This window comes from Pseudorasbora parva, chromosome 4 (genome assembly GCF_024679245.1).
Source record: "Pseudorasbora parva isolate DD20220531a chromosome 4, ASM2467924v1, whole genome shotgun sequence".
Taxonomy (NCBI): domain Eukaryota; kingdom Metazoa; phylum Chordata; class Actinopteri; order Cypriniformes; family Gobionidae; genus Pseudorasbora; species Pseudorasbora parva.
The window spans coordinates 23034726-23056003 of NC_090175.1; the positions used below are offsets into that span (position 1 = coordinate 23034726).

Sequence of the window (21278 nt, forward strand, 5' to 3'; positions counted from 1 at the left end):
CATCATTATTCTAAATGAGAACCAGCCGGTGCACAATTTCAGAGGGTGCAAGTGGCAGACACAGCTCCAGGCTAAAGCCTCCCCTCCACAGTGGAAGCTCCACACAAAACGCATAAATTCTATCTCCAAGTGCCCAATGATCACATCTACATCACATTAAACCCTATCATTGAATATATGAACCTGTGCAATAGCTCATTCTGGGTCGGAAGCACCATACAAGCTGTAACTTCCTGAACTTGCTCACCGTTTCCCTCAGCATGAGCCAGTCTTGACACGTATACATACACACAAATGCACAAAGGAGGTAGGGGGTGGGGGGGCAGGGATATTAAAAGATTAAAGGCTCCTGTTTTTACTATATATTTTTATGTTGTGTAGTGAGACGCGAGATACAATGGCACTGTGAAGTCAGTGTCCTGTTACTGTTTTTTCATAGTCGTTTTCAATTTGTTATACTGAGGCTCAGGGTCTGGAGGGCAGGGAACATTTGTCATGCAGTCTTTTGCCTTAAAAGCCATCTGTGCAGAGGCTAATTCATTTCCTCTCTCTGCCGACCGCTTCTCTATAAACCCCCACCAAATAAGTCATTAGAAATAAAATCATCATAAAACTGCTCGAGCAAGATGAACACGACTGCCGCTCGGTCTGGGTGAACAACAACACTTAAACATCACGGGAGCCCTTGCACTCGGTTGCAGAAATTGACCGGCGCCAGAGAAGGAGAGATGCTTTGGTGGCAGTTGGCCTGTGCCTTGAATTAGTCTTTGATTTTTGGGGCTTGGATATCAATATTTCGCCATTCACCCAATGAGTTTGACAAACATTCACCTAGAGTACCGCATGTACCGTGATATGAATCACTGCTGTATATAACCAGTACATTATAAATGTATCTATATGGGCCTCCTGGCTCATATTGGACTGTGTTCTAAGAACAGAAGTTTTAATAAATCAAGGGGCGCCAAGCTGCATTTGGAAAGTGCCCGAGTTTATTTCTTGCTCTCACTGTAGATGAGCAATACATCCTGCCTAGATCCAGAGTTGCAAAATGCTTCATTTCATCTTTTGGCAGCCAAAAAAAAAAAAAAAGAGACTCGCTAGCGACAACCTCCTGCTGCAGCTGAATTAATGGCGAGCGGAATACACCAGTGTGTAGCATCACATTCACCAAATCATATTTACCATCTTTGATGTCCCGGATCTCTTCATGGAAGTAGTGATTTCAAGTACTTCAAGCTTTTTTTGTGACTGGAGAGGTCACGTTTTCCTCCCTAACCTTTAAAACTTCCAAACAAATAAGAGCTTATCAGTTACAGTGAATTAGAACACGATCATCCATCTCCCGGATAGAAAAGAACTCTACATCCAGAGGCTTGTTCCAGCCCTCCAGGGAAAGGAAAAAAGTTCATGCAGAGAGCCAGACAAAGAGAGAGGGAGATGTACTCCCTCTTCATCCTCAAAGATGGGCCGTCTTGTTTACAAGTTGGACAATTTGGCTACGGCTATCATGCTATGCCAGAATGTAGCGCGCTGGTTTATCTGCCTGACATTCTTCAAACGGCTCCCTGAACTTCCATGTGAACGTAAACATGCATAGAGAGAGAGAGACCCTGGTAATTGATCTGCGAACATCCTTGATAGTAACATCCTATAAGGCATCTTCAGCAAAAGGAATAATCTGGTCACAGCCAAAGAGGGGAAGGGTTCCAACAGGACATCTCTGCATAACAAGAGCCAGTACATTTTTGCTGACAGCTATCACATACAGAAAACATCTTCATAACAAAATATTTTTCAGCTTCAGTTATTGGCACAATACAAAAAAAATTACTGAATTTTTTACAATGTAAAATTATGCTGGTATAAATTATTCAATAAAGAATTAAACAGTTTTGTATTACATCATTTTAAAAAATGCCTTCAAATAATCTGGGGGGGTATTCCAGAAAGCAAGGTTAATTTACCATCACATATACCTTACTCTCTATAATACTCTCGGTTGATTCAACCAATCCTTGCTTACGCGAGGTATGCTGGTTCCAAAAACAAGTCCCAGAGTAAGTGTGGATGACTTAAGAGTATGTTCCCACTTAAAACAAGACATTTAAAACAGTCACCATTGAAACAGACAGGTGCTATATACTATTTTCTTCTCCTGATTTTGTTTAATGGAGATTTACACAACCTACTTGGTGCACCATCTATTTGGTGGTTGTGCAATCTTTTTTTATTTTATTTAATAAGTCATCTTTATTTACTGAAAATAAGGATTATATTGTTTGTTTGATGCTAATTTATTGAACGCAGATCCATGTGTGAGATGAACAATAAAATAAATAATATAACATTTAAAAATTACACTCTAAAAAATGCTGGGTTAAAAACAGCCCAAGTTGGGTTGAAGATGGACAAACCGAGAAATTGGGTTGTTTGAATGGGTCCATTCTTTGGATTCAAACAACCCAATTTCTGGGTTTGTCCATTTTCAACCAAACTTGGGTTGTTTTTAACCCAGCATTTTTTAGAGTGTACCTTGTTATAAAATTAATATATAATATTGTGTATTATAACTGTAAGTATATAACATTTAGTTATATTAATATAACTGTAAATTACACACATCTGAATATCTCTTAAGCAAACTAACCCTGGAACATGAACTGCTCTAGAGCGAGTTGCTATGGCTACTTACATACCCTGAAAACTTTTGGAACTGAAAGTTGAGGTTATCGACTCTTAAACATACCCCCCTGCTACACTGCTGCTGCTGCTGGCATGAGTGAAGGCTACCGCCAAAACGTGATGCAATCAGCTGCAAGCAAAGCATAGGGAGATCCACCTAGCACATATAGGCAGGTGGAGCTGGGGAAGATGAAGGCCAATGAAAATTCCCATCATGGTGTGCTTCAGGGCGGAAATAAATAGGTTACGTTGAGAACTTTTTGATTGACTAAAGCCGTCGGCTTTATGAGAAAGTATTAGAAGAAAAGTTTCATGACAGTACTATGTGTGTGTGTGTGTCCTGGTACACCCTACGTTACGGGAACAAAATGGCAATATCCGTAATCCTTGTGCTTGTGGGGACATTTTTGGTCACCATGAGGAAAACGGCTCATCATACTAAGTGATGTTTTTTGAAAATGTAAAAATGCTAAAGGTTTTCTGTGGTGTGTGTGTGTGTGTGTGTGTGTGTGTGCGTGCGTGTGTGTGAGTGTGTGTGAGGGAAAAATTATTTTAAAATGCTTAGCATTGAGCAATAACTCTAATGGGTTATTGGTTTCGCTAAATTTCAGACATTGTTTCAACTGGAAAAGGTCTATGCAGTGATAAAACTTTATTACATTCTCAAAAGGCCAGTCATGTTTTCTGATTTTCCAGAACTTTAGATCTAAGACCCTCTTAAATTCCAGACAAAACGAAGGAAATAAAACAAAATTGTGTGCGAGGAACACTCAGTCCTAAATCCTTGTTTACCACATGTGCCATTGATAAAGGTCTCTAAAGTGTGTCTGTTATAGTAACAGAGATAATTAAAGTCTGTGAAAATGCTTGTGAAGTTCACTTACACCTATAATTTACATTCTTTTTGAGCATCTAGGTCTGTATTAAACATATTTACAGTGGCTTTAGTAGGAGTAGTATGTGCCCTTTGGTCATCTTCAAATAATTTGATATTAAACGTTTCGGTAACACTTTAGAATACTGTTCCATCATTAATAAATAACTACACCGGAACATTATTAATACTCTAGTACTATCAACAAACAGGAAACCATGATTAATGAATTAGTAAGTAGTGGTGCTTATAGCTGTTCACTATTATCTAATCAGTAAGTAACTTTTTTTTTCATACCTCCCAGAGAAGGGGACTACTACAGGCCTGTACAGTTCAGAAGGAATTACTAATTATTTGGATCATTATTCTAAAGTAAAGATCATAGCATTACACTAATAATGACTCAGGTGTTACCAAATCCATCAGAAGGAATTACTATCCAAAGCCTTACACACAAATGTACAAAAACCTCAAAAGCTTACAATGACTTTATTAGGGAGTTATCAGCCTCAGAATACTGATCCAAATGATGAATAATTCTCTCTGAAGGATTTGGTAATACTTTAGTCATTACTAGTGGGTTATCCTGTCCTTCACTTTAGAATTTATTATACATTATGATTTATTCATGTTAATTATGAACCTGTAGTACTTCTTAGTATTCCTCTGGGAAGTATGACAAAAATATAGTAGTTATTGATTAGTGAATATCACATTCAACTAAGCACTGCTAATTTGTTAATCAGAGTTTCTTGTTAGTTTGTAGTAGTTGTTCTCTTTAACCCCAATTTAAGTTCATTGATTAAGAATGCAAATGATGGTCTAAATGCTTATGCTATTTAGTTTAATTTAAATACATTATTTTAAAATATATATCTTTTAAAATAAAAATACAAATTTTAGTGGTAAAAAAAAAATACCCTAAGGATTTATCAAAAATTATAATTGATTCTACTTAGCTGCCTTAAAAAAACATTGATAGGAGTTGGAGTTGGAGGGAACAAGCTGAAAATACACGGAAAATCCATTAATCTAATGATATAATAAGGAGGTTTTGGCAGCGTGTTCTTCTTACTCTAGTTTAATTTATACGTATATCTTTCATATTGTAATATAGTTTAAATGAGCGCTTTTCCTACCACTCTTTAAAAAAATATCCTTAAGAAACATTGTTAGAATTGCAACCCATTTCATGCATTCTTAAGGTTTTTACTGCTAAATATATTCATATTTCTCAAATATGTGTTTTCATTTATAAGATATTCGAGTGAAGGTAACTTTCCAGAGAAATTTAAAATGCATTTTGAAGTAAATTAACAGGTTCATTGTCACTTAAATTTGCCATTTTCAGAATTTCAGGAAATTTTCAATACATTTTTCACCTGTACTGGTCAATACTCCATAAGATGAATGGATATTAAATTATAGAATTGTTTATCCCATCTAGCAAAAATATGTTATAAAAGATATAAAGATGTATAAATATAAAATATGTATAAAGGATCATTTTATTGCTTTCTTGTAATTGTGTTTTCTTGTTTTTTTTTGTTGTTTATGTATTTTATGAACCTTGTAGGGCTTATTCTGAAGTACAATTTTTGGGGGGTTTTGATGTTGTAATCAACTTAATATAAATGTATATGTTTGCTATTGTAATTTAGCTCTTTTTTAATTTCATTACTTTCTTTAATTTTCTTTGTTGTGTAAGGGTTTCTGCCTCTCCCTGCACACTATATAGATTGTACTTTCTTGTTTGTTTTGCATATATTTTATATTCAGCAAATAAACTGAATTAAACTAAAACTAAGTTTCTGTTACTCATCTGTTAATTCAATTACAAATGTATGCAATGTATACATTTTTTTATACATCTATGAAAGCTTTTTTTCTATCTCAAATAAGAAGGATTTTACATTCCACTATCCTGTTAAAGCACTTATTTATGGGACCGATATTGTTATTTTAAGAGTTCAGCGGCACATTCCTTCATGTGACAACACTAAAATAATCAGAGCCTGCTTGTCTTTACAGTTCCACATCCTGAGCCTTCTCAAACGTTTATGATTTGTGGCAAAACAAAAAAATATATCTTTCCCCTTTTTCGGCTTTGAGCAAGCAGTCCCTGTACAATGTAGTTGGATCAAATCCTGGAAAAAAGGGATTCAGATGTAAACACAGCAAACGTTTGGATGTGGGACAATGAAGTGGTCTGAAAGATAAGTGGGATTCATAAAAGCAAAACATCAAACGCATTTTCAAAATCATGAGCGCAACCATTTCAAATAAGTCACAATGACTGATTAGATCGTCTCAAAAGAGCCATGTGACCCTGCCTTACAGAGATGTGAGCAACACTGGCCATGTAAGTGTGAATATAAAACGTTGACATACACAAACTAGTGAGATACAACTTTACTGCTATCTATTAATACTCACCTCCCATTCAAACGTAGTTTATGTTTGATTTCAAAATGTGTACTTTATAAAGTGTTGGGGGAGAATGGGGGGAAATGAATGCAACCACCTTCTAAGTATTACAAAAGCACGTGTTGTGATCACAGGGGTCTGGCATCTCCGACTTAGGCAACACTGTGTCAGTGTGGTTCATGCAAACACCATCCATGTGAGCTGCTCATAATTCCCACAGTTACTCCTCTTCAATCCCAGCGGTTATCTGTATCCTCTCCCTACTTTTTTATGACACGTAAGAGTTCACTCCGTGATATGCTCACACTCCTAAAAGTGCTGCTTTTAAGGCCCTCACACACAAAAAAAAGAAAAGAAAAAGATCTCGGTGTAAAGCCTTGAGAAAGAATGTCCAGCATGCCCGAAAACACTTTCCTGGGTGTTGCTCCACTGCACTGATGTATGTGTTCCTGTTAACAATATTTTAGCATGAGCATGACCTTCGGTTGAGTTCTATATCCTGAGAAAATATGTCTCCTAATACCGGAACGGATTATTTTCTGTCACCATATCTTTGGGGAGATGTCGACATAAATATGCACACTTCCTCACCGCAAAAGATTTTAGCACATTGGTTAAAGTTATGGCCGTGGCTGTAAATCACTGGAGCCAGATTTGTGTTCTCTAAAATGCGTAGGATTGTATCATAAATTATTTATCTTGTTCATCTTCACAAATTAAAACACTCCTCTTACAAGACTAAGAATTATCACCGCTCCTCACTGCAGAAGCCAATGCCATCCGCTGGCTAACTGAGTTTCAAAGACTTGATCCCATTTGTGCCAAAGAGTTTCTCCCAACTTCATTTATCACTTTTCCCCCTCTCTTTTATATTTTCTCTGCTTAGTTAACTCTAAGGTCCATGCATTTGTTACCGTTAAAATGCACTGTTTTATCGACAGAGATCTCTGTCTTCTCTATACCGGGTGTTTTAGGTCCTCATTTAGAACTTAGATTGATACCTTACCGGTTCAGGAAACCTGGACTGTTGCCATGAGTCCCATTACTGAACTTTCCGGGACGCTCACTCTTGCCGTTACAGTTTTGCCTAATTAGAAAATATGAATCAATGGGCACGTGTAATTTGTGTCTGCTTGACATCGCAAGCATGCCAATAGTGGCAACATTTCTCAGAGAAACACTAAAACTGCCAGGTGTACACACATAAATGAAGGCAATTCATCATGCATATGAGAAGGTATCATGGACATCAAGCCCCTGGCCAAATATAGAAAAAGGCGTTATACTCTTCAAATGGACAGGACACCTTAGTTCATATGAAATATTGCTGTGTAAAAAAATAACCTGGCTCCATTTCAACAGAGAGGTGTTAATCTTGGCCCTTCTACTGTGTACACGTTCAGTAAATTGTTTTAGTGTTTATTTGCTCAGGTATGCGCTTAGTATTGGATGAATGGGAATTCACACATCTCTTCGCTCCTATCTTTCCTTTTTCAGTCATAATGACTCACTAAATTGCAGGAAAGTATGTCATTGAGAATTTCCACAAGAGCAGGGACGCCGTACAAAAGAATGACCTGCTATTAAATAGTCTGGAAGGTTCTTCAACTGAGTTGTACCATCTAAATTTGGTCATTCTTAGTCATTTAAGGGGGTGAATGAGAAGTGAAGTCAGTATCAACAATTTAACATCATCTCTCGCTTTTTATACTGTTGCACTGAGTTGGAGAACAAGGAGGAGAAAAAAGAGACAAATTACATGCAGCTTGAACAATAAATAAAACAACTGTAATGATTGCGGTCCTCTCACTTTAAAAAAAAAAAAAAAAGAGAAAATGTGGCAAAATAATAATATAGCTTGTTTGCACCAGTTTACAAGTGTTCAAAGACATGTCTGGAAAAGTAACAATGCTTTAATCATGCTCTTTAATTTAAACAGTTATGGCAACTACACTTTTTCCATCCAATAGTAATTAGAGGAATATTCTGTGTTCGATACAAAAAAGCGTAATCAACAGAATTTGCAGAATAATGTTGATTAATACAAAAAAAAGCAAATTTGTTCCTTTGTTTTCATTAAAAAAATGATGTTATGGTAATTTTTAGAGGAATTAAAATCTATAGTCTATACATTGATAAAGGCACGCTAATTATTTTCTTTGTGTTAGTTTCATTGTTGTTGGGCTGTTTTGCTGATTCAATCATACTTTTAACTGATAGTTTAAGGTTTTAGGTGTGGCAATGTCATGAATGCGAAGAAGTTGTACAATTAGATACATTTACTAAAGTCATGTTAACACAAATAGGAGTAATTTAAGGTCAGAGTTTGGCCTATTTTAAATGCTTCACACTAAGCCAGATGTTTGCTTTTATTAAAGAAAAAGAGGGACTATTGGAAATTAACATTTTGCCAAGTGCTGCCAACTGAGCTGACATGATTTTTGGTTTCAGATCTTTCAACACAATGCCTCTCTACTTACTTAAAGTACCAAAACCCAAATGCTGCAAAATGATTCATAATACGTAACGATAGTAATACCGTCAGAAAGCTAAGGTCCGGCAAGACTGTGGCTCTGACCATCCTGAACCCAGACTTTTCATTCTCACTGCAGAAGAGCTCAAATTTATTACTTGTTATCCTTTCCCCAAATCTCCCTAACACCATTACATAACATGCCCAAGGTAATGTACACACTAATGGGGCAAGTGGTGTAAATCCATCAGTATGCCATAAATTAACGCTAGGCACACTTGTGTGCATGGATTACATTGTTGGGGGGGATAATGGCCGCCAAGAGAGCCCTGCCATGATATACGTCGGTTTTGACGCGAGCGGCGCTACTATAAATCGGCCTGGGCCACAAACGCAGGGCAAGTAATGCCCAAACAGTCCGGTAAAGATGTCACTGGAGGCCTGGGATTTGACTCATATCTAGGTATTTATCTCTTCGGAATTCTCTGGAAGCTCTCTTTGTCTCTTTTTCCTACACACTGAAAGACCCACCCACTTTCTCTGGTGAATAAAGACCATGTCGTGTAAACCTAGACACACTTCATTATTGGTGGAGGCATGGATGGACTTTGGTGAAATACTGCAGAGTCAAGAAAAGCTCTCCATCATAGCCGCTGTGACAGTCTATCCTCACCGCATTAATAATGGACTGGATGTTTGGTGTGCCTGGTGTCTGTCCACTAGGGTTTGATATGATGACCCAGCATAGAAGTCTCACGAAGCCTAATGGCTCCACTCAGAGGGAAGGAAAATACAGGCACTGACACACATCCATTGTTTGGTCAAATAAATACTGGATTTCAGTTGCTGTTGTCTTGCAATAACTGCATTAAAAACATACGTCTTAATGAGCTGTGAAAGTGTGTAATAACAGACTAATTCCTGTTTGTTTTATTCCTCCATGCAAACAGAGGAGGAGGAAATGGAGAGAAAATAGCCGGAACAAGAACAATCTGAGAAGGCAGAGATAGGAAGACTTTTCCACTGTAACACACCCTAAAAAAAGGCTGGGTTAAAAACAACCCAAGTTGGGTTGAATATGGGTTTGTCCATATTCAACCCAACTTGGGTTGTTTTTAACCCAGCATGTTTTAGAGTGCACTTTACTTTGTCTCTTTTGAACATGCAGTTGACTACAAGTAACTTTGCATCTACATGTCAACTAACTCTCACTGGAATATTAGTTTTAATATCCGCTAACATTTTATTGTGATGCTCCTCCAAACATACATTCTTTTGACTATAATTAACTTTGCACTACATACAGTGTAATAAAACTCTACTAACACTCCAATGAGAGCTAGTAGATATGTAGGTGCAATGTTACTTAAAATCAAAAGAATGTGTTAAAGGGATCCTCAAAAATAAAGTCAAACCAGAGCAACAAATGGTTTCCACACTTATGCAAAAGTAAGCAATGTTAGCAATGACCCTATTACAGAAGACTCAGTCTAGACATTAACTGTAATATATTCCATTCAAAGTTTAGCTGTGCTTTTTTCAGCTTCAAATACAAGCATTGCCAAATAGAACTAAACAAAGACTTTAGTGCAAAGTCATACACATAGACAAATCCAAGCAATAAGGAAAACAACAGCTTAGCAGCCAATTTGTCACATAAGCACCTGTTAAGAGAACAGCCAATGACAGGCAAGGTAAAAGCCCAGTTTTGCTTGGCACATCACAGCCATTTCAAAAAGACGGAGTCAATTGGGAAAAGGCCACGCTTTTGCTTGGCAATTCCCATCCATCATCTTACCAAAAAGAGGGAGCTGGTCTATTGGCATTGAAACACGATGATTAAATGAACTTGGCTCCACAAACAGAGTGTCACATTTTGAAAGGTTTTAAACAGCTGCATTAGATAAAGTGATTCATGGCCTCACAATTCATTTCTGAATGTTTTGATAATAATCAGACGTGCAACAGTCCATAGTCTTCTAGGGAATGCTCCAGCTGTAGTAACACTACAGAAATGAGCTGATCATCAAATAGTTCCTCTCATCCGTGTGGTATGATTGGATAAGTAGGGGATTCAGGCATGTGTGGCTCAGAGTCCAGGAGGATATGATGCAGAGCAGAGTAATCCATGAGTGTGTGATTGATTGAGGGACACAATACACCAAAGCTTGTTAACAGCTCATATTATGGAGAACTGAGAAAGGAGATTCCCTGATGTTCAACATCAAACCCCCATGACTGTGAGTTTTTGTTTTGCTTAAAAAAAAGTAATTCAGCAGACCTGTTACCAACTTAAATAAATGCATTTTTCAAATTTCAAATTTGAAATAAATCAAATGTCAAATTTGTTTTAATTAAAACTTTTAAGTTATGTTGACATTCTAATGTTGATCATTACAGTAACTTAATATCGTCTGTAATCAAAACTCAAATTTCTGCACTTTTTTTAATTTTATTTTTTTACATTAGGTTGTAGTAACTTAATAAAATTGTCTTGATCACATCACCAATAAGGCAGTTGATTTTTAGTTTCCAGCACTAGAAGCATAGGACCGGATAAGGGAAATAAACATTGAAATTAAGTGTTCATTCATTTGTTTTTGTGAAAGGAAAGACCTATTAGTGTTTAATGCTGTTATGTTAGACATTTAAAAGAGTGTCTTTAATGTTGAAGTTTTTGTGGTTGAGCTGAAGAGTAGATACAAGAAGATAAACACTACATCAACTATATGAGTATCGACTGTGCTATTGCCAGTGACAAGTAATATCTTCAATTAAGTTAAACATGTTGAAAAAAAAGTAATGTTAGCACGTGCAATGATAGCTGTTGATTTGAACAAAAATAGATTTGAATAATTTGTTCCAGGGCTACAACTCTGGAAGATGGAGCTATGAAATATTTTTTTGAATAATCAACTTAAAAATGTGTTTATGCTCAGTGTAGCTTGTTGTGTAGGTTGAACGTACATGCACTTAAAGTTGTCATAACTCAAAAAAGTATGCAATTTCTTTTTTTGATATTTTTTTTGTTGTTAAGCCAACACTTTTAAATTGTAGTTAAAAGGGACAGGTCACCCACAAAAAATAAAATCTTTCATAAATTCTTCTTTTGTGTTCCACAGAAGAAAGAAACTCATACATGATTGGAGAAACATGAGAATTGAAATTTTTGGGTTAACTATCCCTTTAAATTCGAATGGAGGAACAATGCCACCACCACTTCAGAAAAACCTTATTGTCTCAGAAAATGCGATATAAACCGAGGAAGAAGTAATTTACATCATATTGCACTGTCTACTGAATGGCATGAATTGTCATGTTGTTGTGCATACGATGTGCACCACAAGCATGCGCACATATGGCTCTGATTAAAGCCCAGATTCTCTGTTTTTTATTGGATTTGGGATGCATTGCATAAACTGGTTAGTAGTATTGTGTTAGGGCCAAAGAATCTGAATTATGAATCTCATTTGTCTCTGAAATTACTCTAAGCTCCGGGGGGAAAAAAAGGCTGGTCGGTAAATGCAGAGACTCTGGGGGGTGAAATTGCTTTAGAAGGTGTAGCCACATTAGAGAAACATACAGCAGAAACACCGGAGGGCAGACTGATGATGATGATGATGATGATGATGATGATGATGATAATGATTGGAAAAGTGAGTTTGACTGAAAACAAGCTGTCCGCATTAGTGTAATGATTTTTCACTCTCATTTTATTTGGGTAGAGATTGATTGGTGATAACACGTAATGTGGTTGCAAGTGGACATCAGGAGGAAATGGCCGCATGACGAGCGAATATGAACTTGAGTCTGTTGTGTGAACGGATGAGTTGTACGTGTCTGTTACTGTGGAGCTTGTCTGATGCCTTGGCTCTGAGGCCTGCTTTTCCCACATGTGTCAGGTGTGCTGCTCGTATTACTGTCTGTAGGGCTTCAACATTGACCTCAATGGTACGAAATGGACAGCAGCCTGTTCAAGAGGCACATGGAGATTAACCCTCTATTCAGATCGGCCCTTTTCTCACACGTTCCTGCTTTACGTAATCAGAGAGTAACTCAGTGGGGGAAAGAAAAAATGGAAGGTGTGTGTGTGTGGGGGGGGGGGGGGGGCATGGTTTTGTGACATATGAGGACACAAATGTGTATAATGACATGGGTATGACATAGGTATTACAAGGAGAGAGTGATGAAATATGAGGACATTGGCCATGTCCCCACTTTTCAAAATGCATATAAATCATACAGGATGAGTTTTTTAGAAAGTAAAAATGCAGAATGTTTGCTGTGATGGGTAGGTTTAGTGGTAGGGGCAGTGTAAGGTGATAGAAAATACGGTGTATATAATGTGCGTGTGTGTGTGTGTGTGTGTGTGTGTGTGTGTGTGTGTGTGTGTGTGTGTGTGTGTGTGTGTGTGTGTGTGTGTGTGTGTGTGTGTGTGTGTGTGTGTGTGTGTGTGTGTGTGTGTGTGTGTGTGTGTGGTGAAAGGAAGTGAGTGTTGGTGAAGGAGAGGTGAGGAGACTTTGAACCATCAAAAACAGTTCAAGAAGAAAGGGGGGATGAAAACAGAAGTGGGTGGTGATGAAAAGATGAAGAGGAGGAGGAAAAAATTCTGCGGTCAGTGGGGAAGTCTGGAAAAACATACGGAAAGAATGAAGATAACTTGGAGACGAATGGAGATAGTGGCATTGGTTCTGATCAGACAGAGAGTCAACCATCATTGGAAACCAGTAAAATCAGCCGATCCACAAATTGCTTCAGAATCAGAATCACTGGGAATTTTGGGAGCTCCAGAGTGCATTATTCAGGCTGGCTCTGAAAGTGAGGATGAGATATTATGTGTTAGGAGTGAACAGGTGTTATAAGACATGGGCTTCTGAGTGATGATTAGCATAGATACAGATTATGGATGGTTTGGAGAGAAAGAAAAGAGTGACAGAAAAGAAAGAGGAGGGTTCTCAGAAGATTAATGTTTGAAAATGGATTGCAAGAATTCACACAGGAGCTACAGCTGCTGACAAAATTGATGTGTTAGGGCATCCATGGTGCACATGCAACTGAAAACAAAATTCATGATTTGTATATATATATATATATATATATATATATATATATATATATATATATATATATATATATATATATATATATATATATATATATATATTGTATATATATATATTGTATATATATATAAAAAAATTTAAATGGTAACAAAAACTGCTACATTTTATAAAATAACAATTCAGCAAAAAAAGTTAATCCGAGTACCCGCTCATCAAATTTCCCTATGAGTATAAAATAACTTAAAATTTAACATATTCATGAAAGTTTATATTTAAATTTCCATCAAAGTTGCACTTAATATATTAATTTAATCTATGTTTTTATTTATATATGATCATGCATGGTTTAGACCTATAAATATAAAATACTTTTAAATTAAGCTGCTCTATAATATAGCTATAAAACGAATTAAACCAGTAGTTTTGGATAATATACATGTTGTTTGTTTGTTTTTTACTTTTACAATTGCAAATGCTAAAAGAACATTTAATGTTTTTCTAACTATTTGTTTAAATATAAAAAAAACTATTTGTCATAAATATATATGTTGCATTAATCATTATCGATTATTTGACTAAGTTATATAAATAATTACAAATATCTCAATCAATACCAGGTTGACATAAAATACATCTTTATATAGCCTAGGCCTAAAAACCCCCATCTACTGAGAATTAATTAGCAACTTACATTTTCTCTCATTACAATGGAATAGCCTACATGAACGAGGGAACGCTCTTCCCCCTTTTTTTCCAGACATGCGCATTTTAATGATCTATTAAGGGTAATAAAGAGAAATAAGAAATGAAAATCATTCAAATTAAATGATTCAATATTAACGAGCATTTTAAAACTATATGTTGTTACATATAGGCTAGTTTTAAAACTATATATTGCGAAAGAAAGAAAGAAAGAAAGAAAGAAAGAAAGAAAGAAAGAAAGAAAGAAAGAAAGAAAGAAAGAAAGAAAGAAAGAAAGAAAGAAAGAAAGAAAGGTGCCACCGCGAATAAAGTCACCTCATGTTTGGAATAACCTGTTTATAATGACTGTGATTCATGAGGGCAGATGAATTGTATTAAAATCTCGTAAATGTCCCCTAAATCTGGCCGTTTGCCTGTTCCATATCAGTTGACATATCAGATGGGCTTAATACTGATATAAATTAAGCTGAGTCGCTTGTTACGGCTTACCTGTCGGCATATTAGTGGAGAGGTAAGGTGGGAAAACATGTCGGTTTTCCGAGACAATCAATTATCACAAGTACAACGACAAAGAGAACAAACGTCTGGCTGAGATGTTGGGTAACGTGATTTGGGTGGATTTTCCGCCGGTGTGACTGAGCGGCTTTATTTAAAGTCAGTGGATTGAGGAAATGTTGGAAATAGCACACGACTCTCTTAATGAGACCTCTAGAGGAAAGAAAGAGCCCACTGGTCACTGGACTGAAGGGGGATGGGACATTATTCAACCCAATGAAGGATCAGGTATGTAAATAAAGAAAATGTTAATTTTAATAAACTTCAAATTCACATTCTGTCTAATACGGAAAGCATATGATAGTTGGGTTACTTTAGTCACGAAACAACAACAATGAGCATTTATAACGGACCAGGAAAGAAGGCACACGGTAAAAAAGACAAATTTTGATCTTTTGCAGTACAATCAACTTGGATGTTTAAGTTATTTCAACTTAAATTATGTTAAACTGACTTTAAAAAATGAGTTACATCTTGTAGCTAACTAGCCTAATAAAAAAAGTTTAACATTTCTTAACTGATTTTGATGAGTTAAAGCAATGAAAAAACAAATGTTGTCATGACTTATTGAACATATTTTTTACAGTGCAGAAGTGGGATAATCATCAAAAATATACTTTTAAATTGTGGATAAATATGCGTCAAAAGCGCAGCATCTTGCATATGGACATGACGCTTGCATAATGGGAGGTTTACAACGACCTTTCGGTTTAAAGAATGTCTTCATGTTGACATAAGCCTACTAACAGTGTGTGTGTGTGTGTATATATATATATATATATATATATATATATATATATATATATATATATATATATATATATATATATATATATATATATATATATATATATATATATATATATATGCTCTTTGATATAGACAATGAATATAGTGAAATAACTGCAGCCATACAGGCCTTTATTATTATTTGCTATAGCCTATATGTTTTGATTTTTTCACATTCGCCCTGCTGATGGCATAACATAAACTCGGATCATATTAGTTCTGATTCATCTGATTCATACGAATATTAAGCACTTTTCTCATGCTCAAATATTTGGTTCTGCATAACTTTATTTATTTTTACAAAATTCAGTTTGAAAGGAGATCAGAAGGAGGAGGAGGGGTCTGTACCAGGAGTCTGACCAAGTGACCTACAGGCTGATTATATGTCATTAACTGGAGACTCGGCCTATTTAAATTACTCGAGAACTTCCATTCAGACAGATGAATTACGCCTGAACCCCACACAACAACACTTAAACACGAATAAATCACGAGCCTTCTTTTGTGAGATTTGTGAAATTTTACACACATAGACACGCACACGCACTTATTCCACTCCCCCTTTCTTTCATTCTCCTCTTGCTTTTCCCCTCATCTCTCTCTCTCTCTCTCTCTCTCTCTCTCTCTCTCTCTCTCTCTCTCTCTCTCTCTCTCTCTCTCTCTCTCTCTCTCTCTCTCTCTCTCTCTCTCTCACGCACGCGAGAATAGCTATGCACAGATATTCACACATTGTTTAGCATAGCTGTTATACTTGGCACCTGGAGGAATACACTGTGAACTGTCAAAATACAGCGACTCAATTGTCAGTCCCCTGAAACGGCTCGCATGCAGTCAACACTGATAGGCTACTTGCAAGGTACACGAGGTATTACAACCAATCCTGTTCAGAATTATCATGCCTTTTGGATTCAGTTCAATGTATGTGTTCAAACATGGATGTCGTGAAAAATGAACGGCCAATTGAGGATTAACAGATCCAGGAAACATAATTCTGGTAAAGTGTTCCGTATACAAACATACGACACAAACATATATTACAGTCAAAATCATTGGCCTGAATGTTCTTGGTGATGCCTATAGCCTATTTAATTGATTTATCAAATATAATATTCCCTTAAACTGACGATGTCATGTGATAATTATATCAGAAATGTGAAAATCCAGTCAAAACAATTAAATAGGATACTTTAACAATATTATTTCATGCGTTTTATCATTTTTATATGTAGAATAGCTACTTGTTTTATGTATTGCATGAATTTTAAATGGTTCATTTAAACAATTTAATGCAAAACACTTAAGTTAAACATTTTATACGGAAAGGAAAATACATCCAATCAACTATCAAATGAAAAGAAAAAAACATCTCGTTTAGTGAATGTGTATATGTATACATTATTTAGTTTTGGAGTATTTCGAGATAGTAATATTTGCCTTATACTTAACTTAAAATTTTTTTTAAAAAAAATATTGTGTTGTGTTTACAATGATCATTGTGGTCATTTTATGAGTCCGTTTGTATTTTTTTTAACGCGTCAAAAAGCGTTAGGAGATATTGCACATTGTGTGTGTGTGTGTGTGTGTGTGTGTGTGTGTGTGTGTGTGTGTGTGTGTGTGTGTGTGTGTGTGTGTGTGTGTGTGTGTGTGTGTGTGTGCATTTATATTTATATAGGCCTATGTATATATTTATAAACAACCAAAATATTAGTACCCTAGCCTACAAATTCTAGAGGCATAGGCTTTAGCTACAAGGGGGATATGAATAATGTAAGTTTTAACGTCTGTTTAAATGGCAAATCTTTTGTTCTGCACTTTGCTTTTCCTTTCTTTTTTAAGAGGCAGTGATAAATAAACACACACACACACACACACACACACACACACACACACACACACACACACACACACACACACACACACACACACACACACAGTTCAAACCCTGACCAGGACAAATACGGCATATCTCTTTGGATCGTGTTCGTTTCAAATCTACCAATGTTTAATAAGTAGGCTCCTTATCTCAACAACAAAAAAATGTTTTCACCTATTTTATTACTATAGCCTACATTAAACTTTACATTCATTGGACTGACGGTATTTTGGCACAACATGACTATATTTAAAAATAATACAATTATCAACCTTGGCACATACATAGGCTTAGCTTAACATAGGCCTACATAGGCTTATTTAAAAATATATATATATACCCCTATGCATATGCTGTTGTGTTTACATATGTTGCCAGCCCCTTTCGCATTAATTAAAAAAAAATCTTCTTCTACATTTTATAGCCTATATAGGCTATAAGTAGGCCTATGCTATCTCTGCGAGGGTTCGTGCAATTTGGGAGCGTAAACACTCTAACGATGCAGTTCATGTCCCTCCTCCTCTTCAACGTTATTGGCTGAGAACAGTTTTGACGACATATATGAACCCAAGCCGCTCTAAAGATGTAGCTGACATGGAGATCAAACGGCGGAATTCGCCTGCTTCTACAGAGTGAATCAGGCTGCGATTTGCGTGCACAACATCGACTGGGATTGGAACTTTTTTTCCATCCAACGCTCATTGATTCCACAACGGGTGTGAAATTCAGAAAAAGGCTCTGAACTCCGCTAAAACATTAATAACCATTAGCAATGGAACTTTCTCGTGATGGATATTTGCAGTGGAGAATATAAGTGTAAGTAAATTATTTTTCAGTAGCCCATTAACTGTGTAGTTCGAGCCGAAGCCTATTTTGTTCACCCGTTAATGATCTGCTAGCCTATATTTTCAGCGATATCTTTGTTATGGACACATAAGCAGGACTGCATTTTTACATTCTGTCAAAAAGCAACAAATCAATAGGCTACTTTTATGGGGAGCCAGTGTTTAAATCATCAAGTCAAAGTACGCACAGTCTAAGAGCCAAAGCGTACTCCGTCTGTGGTTCGCCGTAGGGTACACAAATCTGTCGCCATGAGTTTAGTTGGAGGGTTTCCCCACCACCCGGTGATGCATCATGACGGCTATTCCTTCGCTGCTGCAGCTGCTGCCAGTCGCTGTCATGAGGAACCCCCCTATTTTCATGGGTGGCTTATCAGCCATCCGGAGATGTCTCCTCCAGACTACACGATGGCACCTTCGTATAGCCCCGAATACTCTACAGGAGCTCCCGGTCTCGACCACACGCACTACGGAGGAGTACCGGGCGCCGGCGCCGTTGGAATGGGACCCCGACCAGTGAAACGTAGACCCACGGCAAACCGAAAGGAGAGGCGCAGGACTCAGAGCATCAACAGCGCCTTTGCAGAACTCAGGGAATGCATTCCCAACGTGCCTGCGGACACGAAGCTATCCAAAATCAAAACCCTTCGTTTGGCTACCAGTTATATTGCTTACCTTATGGACATTCTGGACAAAGACGAACAGAACGGGGAGGCAGAGGCCTTCAAAGCGGAATTCAAAAAGACAGACGCTAAAGAAGAAAGGCGAAAGAAGGAAATGGTAAGATCTAAATTAACTTCGCAATGTAGGCTACATAATATAGCCTAGTTTATTGAAATATAGGCTACTGTAGCCTCATAGAGTTATAGGCTTAATTTATTAGGCTACGCAAACAATCAAGTTAGATAAACAGCACCGCGATGGGTTATATTAGACATACAGCTAATGGAAACTTGGGAGCTATAAAATCTTAAATAGGCTATTATTCTGTGGAAAAACTTTCTATTTTGTGTAGCTATGTTGTGTATGTATCTTTGTTGCATAACACATTACTGCATTTGCTGCCTGTATTGATGAAATTTGGTAATGTGCAACAGGTTTATAAATAATCTCTTTCGTGTTCTTTTTTTCACAGAATGACGTTTTGAAAAGTTCAGGGAGCAGCAATGACAAGAAAACTAAAGGGAGAACTGGTTGGCCGCAGCATGTATGGGCATTGGAACTGAAACAATGAGACTAATGCAAAAGACACAAAATGAGGCCCTCTGAACTCATTTTAGTTGTTCTCTCACTTTATTTAATGGAATATTTATGTGCAATTTCCCGCTACGGACAGTGGATATTTGAGGAAAAACCATTCCATTTTAGAAGGAGGATACTCTCTTGGTAAGAAATTGTATGTTGCTGTCTGATATTGTTTTATCATTGTTTGTTTTCTTGTCCCATTGTGAATCAGATATCTGCCACTAAGGAGTACGTGAAGTTTCTTTCTGCCTCTATCTCTATCACTCTCCGTATCTATCTCTGCCTCTCTTTCTCTCTCTATCTCCTTTAATTATGAGGAAGATTAGTCGATGTTATGATATAGTAAATGTTTTATTTGAAAATGTCATGAAGTGTTATAATGTCATTTTGTGGTCGTACAATGCTGGTGTCTGAAACAACTGTTGAGTCCACCCAGTGCACTTCCGTCCAGAGACACAAAATTTAAATAATATTGGAGATGTAAACAATGTAATTAATTCAATAAACCACTGTGTTTTTAACGATCTTAGAGCTTTTGTTGTATTGAAATGTAATTTAACTTAAAGGTGCCACTTAGTAAATTGCATATTTAATAATTATTCACAGAATATAAGTGCTGTTCGTAAACAGAACATACAGTGTAAATTAATGATACGTTTCAGAGCCCAGAGAGGCTGTTGAACGTATTTTCAATTATACTTACATTAACTTGACAGTCAAATCAAACAGCACTCACGCGATGCATATCCAGCAGCTCCTCGAACACAAACAGAATGATTCCCACACAGCCCAATCTGTGTCCCGCTTCGATATATATTACCCTTAAAAAAATAGGCATATATATAAAATATATATAGGCTATACCTGTATTTTTGCCTATTGTTTTTTTTTTTAGGGTAATCTAGAATTTTAAAGACGAGTGTTTAAATTTGACAAAACTGCTGTGAGTGTCAACAATGTGAATATTAAGTTTGCCTTTGATAGCCTAGCCTACTTACAATACTTGGATTGGCTACTTTAAAAAAATATTATATATATATATATATATATATATATATATATATATATATATATATATATATATATATATATACATATATATATATATATATATATATATATATATATATATATATATAGTTACATATAATTACCGTTCTTGCTAGCAGTTGCTATCGGTGTACAGTAATTCATTTTTACAAGCAGGCCTATTCGAGGTAGGCTACTTCAGGTAACAGCATAATCTGTAGTTTCGTGTTATTACAATAAAAAATGGCTATCATTATTATCTTAAAATGAGAAATTGTATTTCACATATCTAAATTTGTAATACATTTCCCAGTTTACAAATGCAATTTTGCAGTGAATTCTTCATATAATTAAATGAACTCTTTTGTTGGACAGGTGATACGGTTTTCTGCAGCAGGTGCCAAAAAAGAAAAACGATAAGCTAATATAGGCCTAATCTAAATAATGATTTGCCTTGATGCCTGTGACAAAAATATATTATATATATATATATATATATATATATATATATATATATATATATATATATATATATATATATATATATATATATATATATATATATTTGCAATATTGATGCCCTTGACAGTACTAGCCTAAACCAAATTTTAACACAGACTGCATAGGGTGGCTTAGACTTAATTAGACACAAGAAACTTAATTCCATAACTGATTGAGTAGACTTACTGGAGCCGTGGAAAATGCCAAAATGACGTTAAAA

At 36.2% G+C, this 21278-nt stretch overlaps 1 protein-coding gene across 1 annotated transcript; it reads left to right on the forward strand.

Annotated features, from left to right (window-relative positions):
- Nucleotides 1-18036: 18036 nt before the first annotated feature.
- On the forward strand, nt 18037-20065 carry hand2 (heart and neural crest derivatives expressed 2). Its single transcript, XM_067442679.1, has 2 exons — nt 18037-19063; nt 19419-20065. The coding sequence occupies exons 1-2, from the start codon at nt 18536-18538 to the stop codon at nt 19515-19517; spliced, it is 627 nt and encodes a 208-aa protein (XP_067298780.1). The 5' UTR covers nt 18037-18535; the 3' UTR covers nt 19518-20065.
- The last annotated feature ends 1213 nt before the right edge of the window (nt 20066-21278 follow it).